Below are 15,896 nucleotides of genomic sequence, written 5' to 3'. Positions count from 1 at the left end.
AAAATTTACACACTTTAATAATAGCATAATTTTTAGATTCAATAAGGGAGTGGACCTAATGCAACGTTCGGCTACAGAGATAGGCCTATCCAACTATACTAACGTTAGAGAAGTGAACAATGCTGCAATACAAAAAAATGCACACTATAGACCCTATACTTCAGTGTAAACAAACTATAAATTTACTTTTGTGTTCAGCTGCAAATTACTATATGAATATTGGATTTGCAACCATTAGATCTTACTTATCACAATAGGATAACTCACAACCCGAGCAATTAGCACCTTCTCTGTCGCAATATGCGCAAGCGCTGTGAAGCAGTGCCAAAGAAATATGGCGGTCATGAAAACAGGCTGGAAACCTCCTAATGGAGGGGGTATTGTTCGTGTTGGCTACTACGAAATAGATCGAACCATTGGAAAGGGAAATTTTGCAGTTGTGAAATTGGCAACACATATCGTTACAAAAACAAAGGTAAAATTAATAATGAAGTGTTAGTTATAACTTGTTTTTGTTTTTTGTTTTCCTTTTTTTATATAATGACCAGCTTGCAGTTGTGTCATATTAATGTCTGTGAAATGTCACGAATTGTTTGTACTAGGCGTTACCACCGTGGAGAATGCCAACCAACAAATGTGTCAATAGGTTTGCTTATGTCTGGTGCTAGAAGATTGAGAAAATGAGAACTGACTTCAACCTAGTCTGTGCACCCCTGTCAGTCTAGTGGACAGGCTATTGACATCCATATATACGATATCCACTTCTCTAAAGAGAATTATAGTCACTGATTTAATTGTATCTCTGCTGGTTGTGTTGTGTGGAAGAAAATGGTGTTAAATGTACAAACAGCAAATTCTATGTACCATTTCACAGTAAATATTATTTATTCGTTATCAGTGGTTATTTATCAAAATTTTAAAGTTGTTTTCTTTATCAAAATAATGTACATGTGTTAACTTCGTTTTCAAAGTGCACTAGCTTAAATTATTCATTCATATTTATTATGATTGTTCTTTAATGTTATTCTTACCCACTTTAATTTTCATTGGTGATTATATTTAATGATATTTTATGTACAGTTAAACCTCATTATCTGGAATTCAATGCGACTAAGAAAAAACTTTGAGATATCGGATGATTAGAGATATGGAGGGTAAAATACTTAAAGAAAAAGCAGTTGGGACTTCAAAATCACTTTGACATATCCATGGTTTTTGAGATATCAGTGTTCAAGATAGTTCAACTGTATTTAAAAGCTGAAGCCACAGGCCCCTGACGTTACTTATTTTTCTTTTAATAAAAAAATATACCCCTACCTAATAATACACACGGTACACATTGGGCGCCATCTTGAATTTATCTAGGTCGGTCACATCAACTTGTATTTTCGTCTAAAACTCTGAAAAAAAATTCCCTGCAACCATATTCTTTCTGTGGTCAGTCTTTTGAGGTCTCAACTTACGGACAGTGCAGCCAGAAGGGCGCATTAAACTTGCAAATATTAAAAATCTCTCTTCAAACTCAATCTACTGCTTCAACAATCCAAGAAATCGCTAAAGGGGGGTTGGAAGTTTACATTTGACTTGAAATTCTTAGGGAAAGCTCTTTTTTGATTGGTCAATATATTTGTGAGATTTATTTTTAAAAATAACCAGTTAAAGTTAGTACTGATCCCCAAAAATCTTTCAGACAGTAATACAATGTAATAAAAGGACATTCATTTTATTTCCCCCCAAAATAATCTCGATATAACTGATCAAAGCGATCATATTTTTTAAATGTCAAAGATTGGCCTGATGAACATTTTATTGCAAGACAAAATATTGAGTCGGTTTTAAGTCCCCTACTTACACGCACTGAACATAATTAATAACGCGGGCAGGCATTATTGATGCACTGTTTGAGCGTTATCTGTGGAGAATATTGACTTTGTTATTTAGAACCAGATAAAGTATGTACGCGTGGGGGGGGGGGGGGGTCACTCTAAATTTATTCCAGGGATTGTTGAGATCTGCAATTTTAAGTATTGCAATAAAGCAGTGGCAGCATTTCTATCTTTATTGTCGGATCCATTTTTTTTTGGGATAGATATACATAACATGTATAAGCTAATATTTGAATATTATACAATTATTGCTGGTTTTTGAGGTCAATACCATGATTTAGACACCTGAGGAGTACAATATTCACCGAGCCTGAAAGGGGGGGGTGTCACTCTAAATGCAACCTCCCCTCCCCCCCCCCCCCCCTCCCAACCCTCACCAAAGAATCTATGTTGCCCTAATGTTATGTTCATATGAGTGGAAGTCAGGTGCAAGTGAAATAACTTTCCAAAACTATTTGCATCAATTTGGAATTTCCATATCTATTTTTGGTCCATTGTAGAATAAATAATTCCTTATATTGACCTGGAAGGTCACGTGCAGGTCAATATCACGTAGTATTTTTCTAACATTGTTGGATCTCAGCCAATCAGAGAGATGGGAGTATTCAGTCATATAATAATATATATTAATATATAGTTTTGTTTGACCCCCTCCCCCTTTTTTCAATTAAGCATATGTCAGGTATATATATAGTTGGGTGGTTTGCTGTTTATTGCTTTTAAGCACCCCCGTTCTTTTATTAAAGACTGTTAAACGCAACGACCTGTATAGATTAATTCAGTATATTTTCCAAGGTATATTTACAAGAAGTGTTTTATTTTTCCCATGTTGCATTTTTTTTTCATTTTAATATCGAAATACTTGTTCAAATTTCAAAGTAATTACAACACGCTGCTTTAGATCCACCAAAAAAAATGACAAATATGGAATTCCCATTAGCATATTAATGTAAACTTCCGGCCCCCCTTTAGTGATTTCTTGGATTGTGGAAGCAGTAGATCCAGTTCGACGAGAGATTTTTAATATTTGCAAGTGTGATGCGCCCTTCTGATTGCACTGTCCGTAAGTTGAGACCTCAAAAGAGTGACCACAGAAAGAATATGATTTCAGGGAATTTATTTCACAGAGTTTCAGACGAAAATACAATTTGATGTGACAGATCTAGAAAAATTCAAGATGGCGCCCGATGTGTACCGTGTGTATTATTAGGTAGGGGGTATATTTTTTTATAAAAAGAAAAATAAGTAATGTCAGGTGCCTGTGGCTGAAGCATTTAAAAGAAAGAAAAATCATTAAACAGCAAAGCCTTGTTTAGTCATATTGATATGGAAGCATTCTCAGGTAGTGTAGATTCAAGTTTGTTCAAATGATGACCCCCCAGGGGTAGTGTGGGGCCACATGGGGATAAAAGTTTTACATAGGAATCTATAGGAAAAAATGTTTAAAAATCTTGCACTTTACCAGACTTGCTTCAGGTGCTGGATCTGACATACATTTTTCCAATGTGTGAACAGGATAATGAAGCAGGTCCATTCCCAAATAACAATCTGCCCTATGATGACAAAACTTGCATTGATGATGCATCCAGGGATGCACAATACCAGGCTTGCTTCAGATAGTGGATCTCAAATTTTCTTGATTAGTGACTAGCTTAAAGTGTTTTGATGAACATTTTCCTGGTGATTGACCACCTTAAAGATTTTGAAGAAGCAAGTTCCAAGCAAATATTAGGCTTTTTCTGGACTGAACTTGCACACATACTAGGCTTGCTTTGGATCTACATGTTTTCAATGTTATTAAACAGCACAAGTTTTTTGAAGTAGGTCCATTCCTAAGTTACTACCCAGACCAAACTTACTTGAAAAATATAAAATAAATGAGGATTCACGCTACAGGAAAAAAATTGGTTTGAGTTTTGCCTTACTGAAAGATAATATTTGTCAATGGTTCTTGTGTGATTCAACAGATGCATCTTTATTTTGTTATATGATACATCTCTCTTTTAGGTTGCCATTAAAATAATTGACAAAGAACAGTTGGATGAAGATAACCTTAAGAAAATATATAGAGAAATGCGGATAATGAAATTGCTGAAACATCCTCATATTGTCCGGCTGTATCAGGTAAAGAATTGGTTGATTCCCTCAAAATTTATCAGCTTTACAAATACTTTGAAACTGTATGATATTCAGTTACCACACAAACTTAAATTTAAATACATTGAAAATACATCAGGATCGGTATTCCACAATGGATTGACTGAAATCTGTTTTGGAGGATTGTTGGAAATACATATTAATAAAATGATAAATAGTTATTTCTAATAATTTCAATGAAATTATTTATTTTAGGGTTAGGGAACCATATTTTCTTTGATTGTCAGATTCTATACGGGTCTTATAATAGCCATGTGTGCCTTTTTAGCTCACCTGAGCTGAAAGCTCAAGTGGGCTTTTCTGATCACCCATTGTCCGTCGTATGTCCGTCCGTCTGTAAACTTTTCACATTTTCAACTTCAAAGCATCCTTTGGTGAAGGGGTGTTTAAATTCTTAAAATGAAGGGCCAAGCCCCCTTCAAAGGGGAGATAATCAAGAAAAGACAAAAATTGGGTAGGGTCATTAAAAAATCTTCTTCTCAAGAACCACTGGGTCAGAAAAGCTGAAACTTATGTGGAAGCATCCTGGGATAGTGGAGATTCTAAATTGTTCAAATCATGACCCCTGGGGAGGGGCCATAATAGGGAATCCCAAGTTTTACATTGGAATATGTAGTAAAAATCTTTAAAAACCTTCTTCCCAAGAACCACTGGGCAAGAAAAGCTGAAACTTATGTGGAAGCATTCTGGGGTAGTGTAGATTCTAAATTGTTCAAATCATGACCCCCAGAGGTAGGGCGGGGCCACAATAGGGAATCCAAGCTTTACATTGACATATGCAGAAAAAAATCTTAAAAAGATCTTCTTCTCAAGAACCACTGGGTCAGAAAAGCTGGAACTTATATGGAAGCATCCTGGGGTAGTGTAGATTATAAATTGTTCAAATCATGACCCCTGGGGGTAGGGCGGGCCATAAAAGGGAATCCAAGTTTTACATTGAAGTATGTAGGAAAAATCTTTAAAAATCTTCTCAAGAACCACTGGGCCAGAAAAGCTGAAATTTAAGTGGAAGCATCCTGGGGTAGTGTAGATTCTAATTGTTCAAATCATGACCCCTGGGGGTAGGACGGGGCCACATTAAGTACTACAGTGGGGGAAATCAGGTGAAAAACAGCAAGGCCAGAGTTACTCAGGTGAGCATTGTGGCCCATTGGCCCCTTTTTTTTTTTTTTTTGCAGGCAAATGCATGATCTATCATGCTAATAGTAAAGAGCTGACCACTCTTAAATTTATTTACACTTTAAGGAAGCTACAAAGCAGGTCACACGTGTTCCTTGGAACACTCAAGTTGCAATTTACCATGTTATTCATTGCCAGATCCTTTGTATTTGATGCTAAGAGGCCTAGGATCACATCTAACCTTGTCAGTTGATGCATCTTTAGGCCTTATATTTTGTCAAACAAAAAGTAGGTCACAATGACCTACTTCCTGATTTTCATGAAATCATCAATCATAAAACAGTTTAATTTTATATGTTTCTCCTATTTGTTAACCTCTTATCTGACATTCCACAATATGAAAATGATCCTGTTTTGTTGATGTTGTCTCTTTGAGTGGTAAAGGATGATGACATCATAATTGTATTGGCTTTAACATCATGGGTACTAAGTATGTATTAGAAAGTGACTTAAAAACCTTCTCTGTATAAAAGACATTCTCTTACATGTTTTGATTAGTTCATTTGCATAAAAATGCCCATATCTACCCAGAACTCAATTGTGTAAGTCTTACCTGCATGCAGTGCATGAATCTGAGGTTTCAACTCAGAGATAGGCAACTGACTATGAATAAAGTAAGGCAAGACTTAGTATCAGATGTTTGCAACAAAGATTTAAACACTAAGGTGAGATGTTTTTTTCTCAGACTACCTTAAAATGTAAGTTTTTTTCTTATTTCAGGTAATGGAAACAGAGAGAATGTTATACTTGGTTACAGAATATGCCAGTGGTGGGGAAATATTTGGTTCGTATTCTTATGCAGCCTTTCAGTATTATACCATGTTTTGAAATAAATGTATACAGTGTAAACTTTTTTCATATCTTTCCATAGATTTGTATTTCAATCCATTATTTATTTAAAATTGCTCACAAGACAGGGAAATGAATAGAAATTATAAAGAGAGACTTGAGCATTCATGTTAGGTGAAAGAAATGCCTCTATAAGTGAATGCTGATGGCTAGATGTTTGATCATTCAAATTTCTCAGTCTTTAATTAAAAGGTTGTAATACCATTTCTACCCTCAATAAATCAAGAATTTTTATTTTAGGTCTCTCAAACCTTTCATTTCTTGATCTAAGAGACATATGTATACATATTTGAATTTAACTTATGATGATTCAAAGTACACAGGTAATAATGCTATCAAATCATCATCTAAACGTGTTAGTCCTGATTAGGGATGTGTGAATGAAAGTTAATTCAACTAAAAAAATGTTTTTCTTTGTGTTTTTATAAGGGAATTAACAGTTGTAACAGAACAGAAAAATATAATCAATATTCAGTGGATGTAAATATATGGTTGTAATGGCCAGGTTAATACATTCTGTTGTATGGATGTTGCACAAGTTACATTTCACAAGATACACAGGCATGATTGAGTGAAAAAATTTTTACAAAAAAATATTTTTAATGATACTTCTAAGAAGTGTGCATTTACGAGGGGTTTTCAAAAAGTTCGTGGACTGATGCGATAAAATTAATACTATGTAGTTTATGTTTACAAAATTTGTAGGGAACATTAAACAACAAAAGTTTAAGAAGTGTTGAAAATTTTAGCTTGATACATTGAGAATTTGCCAAATTATTTTAAAATAAAAAAGGCATTATATGATCACCCGCACTGTCGTCGTTTGGTTTCATGACGTCCGACAAAGTCATTATTTCTCAATGTCTGCTCCTTCTGTCTCAATACACTTATCTTGATGAGATTCCCTGGAGTTTAGTAAAACCTAAAACCTGTCTTGTTTATATGACATAACAATGTCATGAACAGCTGATTTCAATGCATATAAAATTGTAAATGAATCTTTACTAAGGAAAAGATCCTCGCTTGATTATGCCAGCATGTTTTGCTTGTTGGGTTTCAATATAAAACACACATGATCAATGTCATTTTTTGACGAGATTGACTTTTCACACCTTGACTACAAATCAACATTAACTGCTCATCTCTCTTCTCTTTGAATCTCTTTTGGTATTTAATAACAAGTACTCTGGATGCATTTTATTTCTCTGTAGCCAGTTTAAACTTTCCCTAAGTCTATACCAGTTTTTTCAGGGGCAAAACTTTAAAGAATGATGGAAAAAGAAACCCCTCCCCCTTTTTGACGTCATTTTCAAGCTCTTAATTGCATAGACACTCCTTATAAAATATATGATAAAATTTCATAGAATGTACAGAATGGGGTAAAAATTGCACATTTTGCGGAACAATTGTGTCCCATCACATGCCTGAATTAATGGAATTTTTGGATGTCAAGTGCTCATATCAAAAGAGTTTTTCCTAGTTACACTCAGGTTGAAAAAACGTCATGTTTGCGGTTGCGCCGCCTGGACATGCCATTGCTTATAAAAACATTACTAATTTATTAAAAAATAAAACTTATGAATTGTGGTTTATTCTATAGATAGAAAAGTTGATGCTTAATAAATATTTCAAAATTCATTGATGTACCTAAAGCGGTTTTAATTTTATGGCGCTAGTCCACGAACTTTTTGATAACCCCTCGTATATATCATTAAATTTCTTCGCCGTTTTGAGACGCATCCTTTTGTAATTTTATAAAAACAAAAAAAAACAAAAAACAAAAACAAAACAAAAAACTTATTTTCCAGTATGTGAAATAGCATTTCATGAGAAAATGAACAAATTTAAAGTCTGTTTTGACTTGTCTCTTAATTATTTTGAACTCATCTACTTCTGTTTTGAATGACCTTGCTGTTAAATTGCATGAAATAAATGATAAAGTAAATGTAAATAAAGCAATAAATATTCATTATTTATTACCGGGGTACAATTTATAAAATATTCTGAAAAATTTTAAATAAGAAAAGCTAAGTGCAGGCCAAATGAAAATTGCAGCGTAAAAGTTTAATTTTTTCATACCAAACGTACAAACTCTAGTAATTAAAAGTACCATATGATCAAATTCATGGATATATATTAGTAAACATTTATGAGACAGAATATTGTTTACATATTAAAGCTGTAGGTAAATTGAATTGAACATTAAAAATTTTGAGTAAAGAATTGTGGTTTTAATTTCCGAGTAACTGGTTAGTAATTTTTAGCTCTACTGGTCAGAGACCAGAAGAGCTTATGTGATATTAAGGTGTCCAACATCCGTCTGTCTGTCTGTCAGTATGTATGTCTGTTAACAGTTTTTCAAATTGCTACTCCTCCTACGGTTTTGGTCTGATTTCAATATAACTTGGCACACAAGTAAACTACACTAAGATACATAATTCTCTTCATCAGTTTTTGATTTTGATGAATGGTGTTGCCATGGTTACTAAAAATAGAAATTTCTGTGAAATACTTTCAAAATGCTACTCCTCCTACAGTTTTGGTCTGAATTCAATATAACTTTGTACACAAGTAGACTTCACTAAGATACATAATTCTTTTTATCAGTTTTTGAGTTTGTTGAATGTTGTTGCCATGGTTACTAAAAATAGAAATTTCTGTGAAATACTTTCAAAACGCTACTCCTCCTACAGTTTTGGTCTGATTTCAATATTACTGTGCACACAAGTAGACTACACTAAGATACATACTTTTGTTTATCAGTTTCTGATATTGATGAATGGTGTTGCCATGGTTACTAAAAATAGAAATTTCTGTGAAATACTTTCAAAACGCTACACCTCCTACAGTTTCGGTCTGATTTCAATTTAACTTGGCACACAAGTATACTACACTAAGATACATATTTCTGTTTATCAGTTTTTCATATTGATGAATGGTGTTGCCATTGTTACTAAAAATAGAAATTTCTGTGAAATACTTTCAAAACGCTACACCTCCTACAGTTTCGGTCTGATTTCAATTTAACTTGGCACACAAGTACACTACACTAAGATACATACTTCTGTTTATCAGTTTTTTTGATATTGATGAACGGTGTTGCCATGGTTACTAAAAACAGAAATTTCTGTGAAATACTTTCAAAATGCTACTCCTCCTACAGTTTTGGTCTCATTTCAATACAACTTGGCACACAAGTATACTACATTAAGATACATAATTCTATTTAGGGGTTTTGGATTTTGAAGAACGGTGTTGCCATGGTTACTACAAATATAAAATTTCAGTGAAATACTTTCAAAATGCTACTCCTCCTACAGTTTTAGTCTGAATTCAATATAACTTTGTACGAAAGTAGACTTTACTTAGATACATAATTCGTCTCTTGGTTTTTGATTTTGATGAATGGTGTTGCCATGGTTACTAAAAATTGAAATATCTGTAAAATACTTTCAAAACGCTACTCCTCCTACAGTTTCGGTCTGATTTCAATATTACTTTGCACACAAGTAGACTACACTAAGATACATACTTCTGTGTATCGGTTTTTGATATTGATGAATGTTGTTGCCATGGTTACTAAAAATAGAAATTTCTGTGAAATACTTTCAAAACGCTACTCTTTCTACAGTTTGGTCTGATTTTAATATAATGTGGCGTGCAAGTAGACTATAATGAGATGCATAAATGTTGTTATTGTTTTTTAGTTTTGAATAATGAAGTTGCCATGGTAACTAAAATTGAAATTTCTGTAAAATTCTTTTAAAAGGCTACTCCTCCTATAATTTTAGTCTGTTTGCAATGTTGCCTTAAAAAGGAAGGAAATCAAGGATCATTATTCTAGTTTCAAGTCGAAGTGATACTTATTTCTTCCTTTGTTAATAGTAAAAAATAGTAGAGCTACAGTCTCGACAGAGACTTCTGGTTGTATTCTGTAATTGGACCATCTGAGTAGCAAGCATGTGATTTATTGTACCCACTGTACACAAAATAAACTCATTCAACCCTGGTAGGCAAGGAAACAGTTCAGAATATGAGACTTGGCTTGGACCTTACCTTTGAAATGGTACATGATTTGCTGGAGTATGCTTTATTGCAGGTGATATAGGACTGATCATAAAAATCAGGATTTCCTTTTGTCACATTGTTCATACAAAACCATGGTTCAAATTAATATTTATTTTATAAGTTTCCAAGTATTTACTTTCCAAAAATAATATGTCATAATATATGGTTGAGAAATGCAGGTCCAGCAAAAGAAATTGTCAGTATTTTAAGTTGCCTATTCAAGTTCAGTTATGATGTCTAATTTCAGATCATTTAGTAGCACATGGAAGAATGAATGAAAAAGAAGCAAGAAAGAAATTCAAACAGATTGTTGCAGCTGTGGCGTACTGCCATTGTAGACATGTTGTTCATCGAGACCTCAAGGCAGAAAATCTTTTACTTGATGCCAACCTCAATATCAAAATAGCAGGTAATATGATAAGAATGACAAATATTGCTAAATAGATGTATATATGACTACCAAGGAGTTGCTATCATACATTTGTCTTTGCTTTCCTGTCCAGTGTTCTTCTGCCCACCTAATCCAAAAAAAAAAAAAATTGATCAGCCCTGCCTATTCCTTGCTAGAGACAACTAGGAATGCACACTTCATAAACATGGAAATGGGGGGGGGGGGGGGGGATTTACAACAAGCATGGTCAGATACAAGAAGAAATTGGACATACATATTACCGTATAAGTGGAATTTTTAGGGAGCCGCAAATATAGTAATTTATCCCCAAAAATTAGTATATGTTTTTAGTGAGAAGTAATTATAGCAATTTTATAATGTCAAGAAAGATATGTATAAACAATCAGTAGGGAATAAATTGTTAGCAATATTATATTTTAGTGATCTCAAAACCCTCGCTAATAATGCCAAAATTTAATCCTAAAAATTTTGCTTATACAGTAGTTATATGTGTACCGGGTATTTCATATCGGGCAAATGGTTATAGCTTGTATCAAATATTGTTAAATTGTGTAATAGATGCACTTTTTTGGTCATAAAATCGTTTAAGAGTAAAGGGTACATGAATTACATAGGAACTAAATTCAGCCCCCTTTTTTCTAGACTCTTTTTTTCTAAGGAATGATTTCACCAAAATCATGTAAGTTTATTGTGTTTTCTCCCTTTTTTGAATGATTGTCACTTATTTGACATAGATCACAGGTGTATAAGTCAACAAACAATTATAAAACTAGATATATCCATTTAGTTGATATTTTTGAATTTGAAACAAATATATTCAAAACCCTATTGATATATTTTTTTTTAATTTGGATATCATCATTGCCAAATTTAACTAGTCGACCCTATTCAGGTCATGAGCTCAGGGTGATAGAAAGAAATATTCAGGTACAGTAGTTATTAATTAACTAATATAATCAAAATACAGTTAAAATACAAAATAAACTTAACTGTTAAATACATGAATTTAGTTTATGTATAAACTGCCTTTACGAAGAAAATTGATGGTTTTGTCCTACTTTTGTTTTTGAAATGATGCAAAAATTTTAACTTTACAAACTATTCCTTTACATTACATGTGCTGGTAAAATAAAAGTCACCTCCATATTTGCATATTTTGGGTGCGTTTTTCCATAGAACCTGGTTTTTTCCCAGGATCCCCCCCCCCAACTTTGGGGGTGCGGCTATTACACTAGTGCGCCCATTACATGTGACTGTACAGTATTCATTGGATGTGATTCCCAAGACTTTGACAAAGAATGCTCTTTCAAGGAATTTATCTGCTGCAATTCAGTATATACAATGCAAGAATCCTGTTTGTAACTCAGTAGAAGTGTTTTGAATTACTTAGTGGCATCTTAACATATTTGCAGACTTTGGATTTAGTAATACATTTTCTCCTGGTTCTCCAATGAAAACTTGGTGTGGTAGTCCACCTTATGCTGCCCCAGAGCTTTTTGAGGGCAAGGAATACGATGCCCCAGGAGTGGATGTATGGGTAAGAGTCCAGATATAGCATAGTATTGGCAGCATTTCTTTCATTAATGCATCAAATCCATTGGAGTATATATATGGTTCTATGTGTTTTACAATGAATTGAATGCATGTACTAGCTGTGAAATCACATATTTTTGTGGGGTGAAATTTTCGAGGTTTGAAGAAAAAATATTGGTTTGTTGGGAATTTGATTACGTATATGGAATTTTACATTTTGTGTTGGACATAAATTTTTGGGTCTCTTCATACCTCGAAAACAAAAAAATTAACCCCCAGGAAAATTAGTGAGTTCACAGTAGACTGGCACCAGATAGAGGTTGCAGATGTTAGCTATTCAGTAGTATAACTGTCTGAAAATTTGTCACTGTGAACTACCAATTTGGGAAAATACTAGAAAAGCAAAAACAAGAACAGTTTTAGTTTGATGCAGGTCACTGACTTGTATACCTGCCTTTCCTACTTATTCGGCATTAGAATTACGTAATTTCTCTTAACATATTGTTTTAGTCTCTCTCTCTCTCTCTGACCGCTTGTATGAAATGACATAAAATTACAGAATCTAAGGCACTGAAACGTTCAACTATTACAGTTTAAGCAAGGGAAAAGATAAGTTTAGGTTCAGTAAAGCAATTAAAGTTATAACAATATAATTTAATTTTGTTTGTATTCTAGCCTCTGATTGGTTAATATCCAAAAAGGAACTCAAATTATTTCTGTATAACCTGGTTTGGTATGGGGACACACCCCCTTGACAACCAGCTGAATCATCTGTTTCCATACAATCCTCTCATTTCCAGTCCTCGGGATTCATGGAAAATTCCATATTTAATCAATGTACCTTTAATTTCAAATGATAATTCGATCTTACCACATGTAACCAAACAACATGGCTGCTAGGCCTATATCAGTTTTTACCTCCCCTCGATTCCCATCACTTCCGTTACTTCCGTAACTACGGTTGTATTATTGAGTGGCAAATTTGAACTAATAAAAAGTAACGAAATTTTACACCCATTGTTATTCAATGATTTTAAAATTAAATTATAAGGAATGACTCTAATTCTTGGCCAAATTATTCGAGTATAACCTGGTTTGGGTCAGTTTACGCTGTTTTATAATCCGCTTCGCGGATTATAAAGTGTAAACTGACCCAAACCAGGTTATACTCGAATAATTTGGCCAAGAATTAGAGTCATTCCTAAAATACCCATATCTTTTATGTATTGGTTTATTTTAAATTTTAGAGTCTTGGAGTGGTGCTATATGTACTTGTATGTGGTGCTCTACCTTTTGATGGCAGTTCACTTCACAGTCTCAGGTCCAGGGTTCTGTCTGGAAAATTTAGAGTGCCATTTTTTATGTCTACAGGTAAATATTGTTCTAAAAATAAAATATGCTTGACTGTAAAGGAGAAAACTATAAACACTGTCACCCTGTTATATGGCCAGCTTTTGTCCCTGCAGCCTTTTTCGGCATATCAATTTTAAAAAAGGGGTAGTAAAATTTCATTTTAAATAAACATGTTTACAATACATACACTCATGTGGTTTTTTAATTGTTTTTCTTAAGTTTTTAAAATTTCGTCGTATTTTGGGATGTCATGAGATTGGGCATTTGTAAAACCATGTAAATACCTGTAGAATTGATTCCATAGTTGTCATGGTCATGGAGTGGATAAACATGTAAACTAGTACATTAAAGGAGTGGATAAACATGTGAACTAGAACTTGCATTATTTTTTTTTTTTTTGTATTGATAAACATGAACTAGCTGCAAGAGATTTTTTTCCCTAGAACACAGAAGTATGATGTCACACACATCACTATACACAGAGGCTACATGGTACATGAAATTTACAACAGATGATAATAAAATGATCAATTTTGTTTCTGCACAGCAAATCTAATTGACATATGCAATGACAAACCTTTAATTTTTAGATGATTTTTTAAATTCAAGCTATTATCACAGTCATCTATAGATACCTACCTATTTTCATATTACACACATGCATTTATGATTCACTACACTGCCACAGTACACATAGTCTGACCTATCATATAATTTATGTAATCGTGCATGTCTTCTTTTCCCAGTGTTAGCATTGTTGTGTTGTCAGAGGAAATATAAAAGTAACATGACATTTTCTATTTGAAAATGCATGGGGGTTGGTGTTAGGCAAGTTTGGTATTGTATTGTAATGGGTTTTTTAGCTTATATAGAAATCCCTTCTACATATTTCACTGGCGTTATACTTGGATGGTGATAAAACGAATGGTGATGTACTGAGGTGACAGTGTACCAAAAAAAGAACTGTGCATTATCTAGCCGGCTTGTTCTTTTAATTTCATCAGAAAGGTTGGAGAACAGAAATGTGATGTTGTGACCCACAAATTGAGCATTTATGTTGGACTTAACAAATTTGACTAGAATTGATTATTATCTTGACCTTTTATAGTACCTTAAATCTAATATTAACTTGATTCCTATTTTGCTCTTGAGTTAAACATTGAATTCTTTGAATATGAAATATATGGTTTGAATGTTGCATGAAGGATTACAAACACTGTTACTTCAGAATGCGAAAATTTGATCAAACAAATGTTGACTGTTGATCCCTCCAAGCGAATTACAATAGACCAGATTGTGCATCATGAATGGATCAAAACTGGAGGTGAGGATCCGGAGTTTGAAGAATTAGTTTCCTATCTGAGACCATCTCAAACTTTGGAAACAGAAGAACTGAACGAGAGTATTCTAAGTCACATGGAAAACCTTGGTCTTGATCGTGAAATGACAGAAAATGTAAGTAGGAAAACTTCAATTCAAGTTCATGCATATATAAATGTGTAACTTATTCTATTGCCTATCTCTTAAGAACCAAAAATTAAATAAGGAAGGAGTGAAAGATGATTTTATTGAGGAAAAAAAAAGAATTGGCCACAGCTGAATGCTTTTAATTGCCATTAAACCTTAACATTAGTTAGGGAACAGCCATTGGTTTTCTGCTGACATTTGTGTTGTTCTTTATAAGTCTGTACAGAAGGAGGCCTATGATCATCACAGTGCTGTGTACCATTTACTTCTTGACAAACTGAAAAAACACCCAAAGACAAGTATAAACAAATTACCAAGCACACCGATACCAAATATTCCACTGGGAGTAAGGACAGAGAGAAGATCCAGCATTACAACAGGTGTAGGTAGGTACAGAAAGGTATTGTGTTGTAGTCTCATCTTAGTCAATGAATGCAGATTTGCTGAAATTTCAAAAGAAAAGTCTTGCAATGTTAACAAATATCAAGAAATCAGATAGTTGATTCAATCAGAACAGTATTTAAAAAAAAATCTCAGTAACACAAAAAGGAATGTTATTTTACATGACTTACATATATTAAACTCATTCAAGTCAAATTATTTGAATAAAATCTTAAAGGGTTTTTATCACGTCTCAAAATTTTTTGATATGACAAAGTTTACATGCTATTAAAATCATATATTTAAAAATTGTTGGCAGAAAATTAATATTTTTGATGTTTCAGCGATTTAAAGTTTGAATTTCTCAATATGCATATTTTGATCGCCGATGTTAGGCGCCATTACTCTGACGTCATAGGTGTCAATCCTGGTCAAGCGAAGTACTTATTGTGTATACAAAAGGGCTCATTTGTTGTGTCTATTAAACCCGTTAGAAAATAATTAAGTGATAATTGGATAATTGACAGCTAGTAAGGTATAATTTATGGCATTAGGATGCACAAATGTGCACAAGGAAGGGTTTAGAAGAATTTTTTCCCCACGTTTCCTGG

The 15,896-nt window shown here is 33.5% G+C and overlaps 1 protein-coding gene across 1 annotated transcript in view; it reads left to right on the top strand.

Annotated features, from left to right (window-relative positions):
- The first annotated feature begins 305 nt into the window (after positions 1-305).
- Positions 306-15,896, top strand: part of LOC133192053 (serine/threonine-protein kinase SIK3-like) — a 45,810-nt gene continuing 30,219 nt past the window's right edge. The window contains exons 1-8 of the mRNA XM_061327893.1: positions 306-475; positions 3,894-4,010; positions 5,943-6,006; positions 10,387-10,548; positions 11,964-12,088; positions 13,332-13,455; positions 14,666-14,892; positions 15,122-15,290. Of these exons, the coding sequence (XP_061183877.1) occupies positions 335-475; positions 3,894-4,010; positions 5,943-6,006; positions 10,387-10,548; positions 11,964-12,088; positions 13,332-13,455; positions 14,666-14,892; positions 15,122-15,290 (1,129 nt within the window). The 5' untranslated portion in view covers positions 306-334. The remainder of the gene's footprint in view (positions 476-3,893; positions 4,011-5,942; positions 6,007-10,386; positions 10,549-11,963; positions 12,089-13,331; positions 13,456-14,665; positions 14,893-15,121; positions 15,291-15,896) is intronic.

The sequence above is a fragment of the Saccostrea echinata genome, unplaced genomic scaffold (assembly GCF_033153115.1).
Source record: "Saccostrea echinata isolate AGI-Se365-2 ecotype Australia unplaced genomic scaffold, CSIRO_AGI_Sech_v1 ptg000025l, whole genome shotgun sequence".
In the NCBI taxonomy this organism is placed as follows: domain Eukaryota; kingdom Metazoa; phylum Mollusca; class Bivalvia; order Ostreida; family Ostreidae; genus Saccostrea; species Saccostrea echinata.
This window is presented reverse-complemented; position numbering and strand designations above follow the sequence as displayed.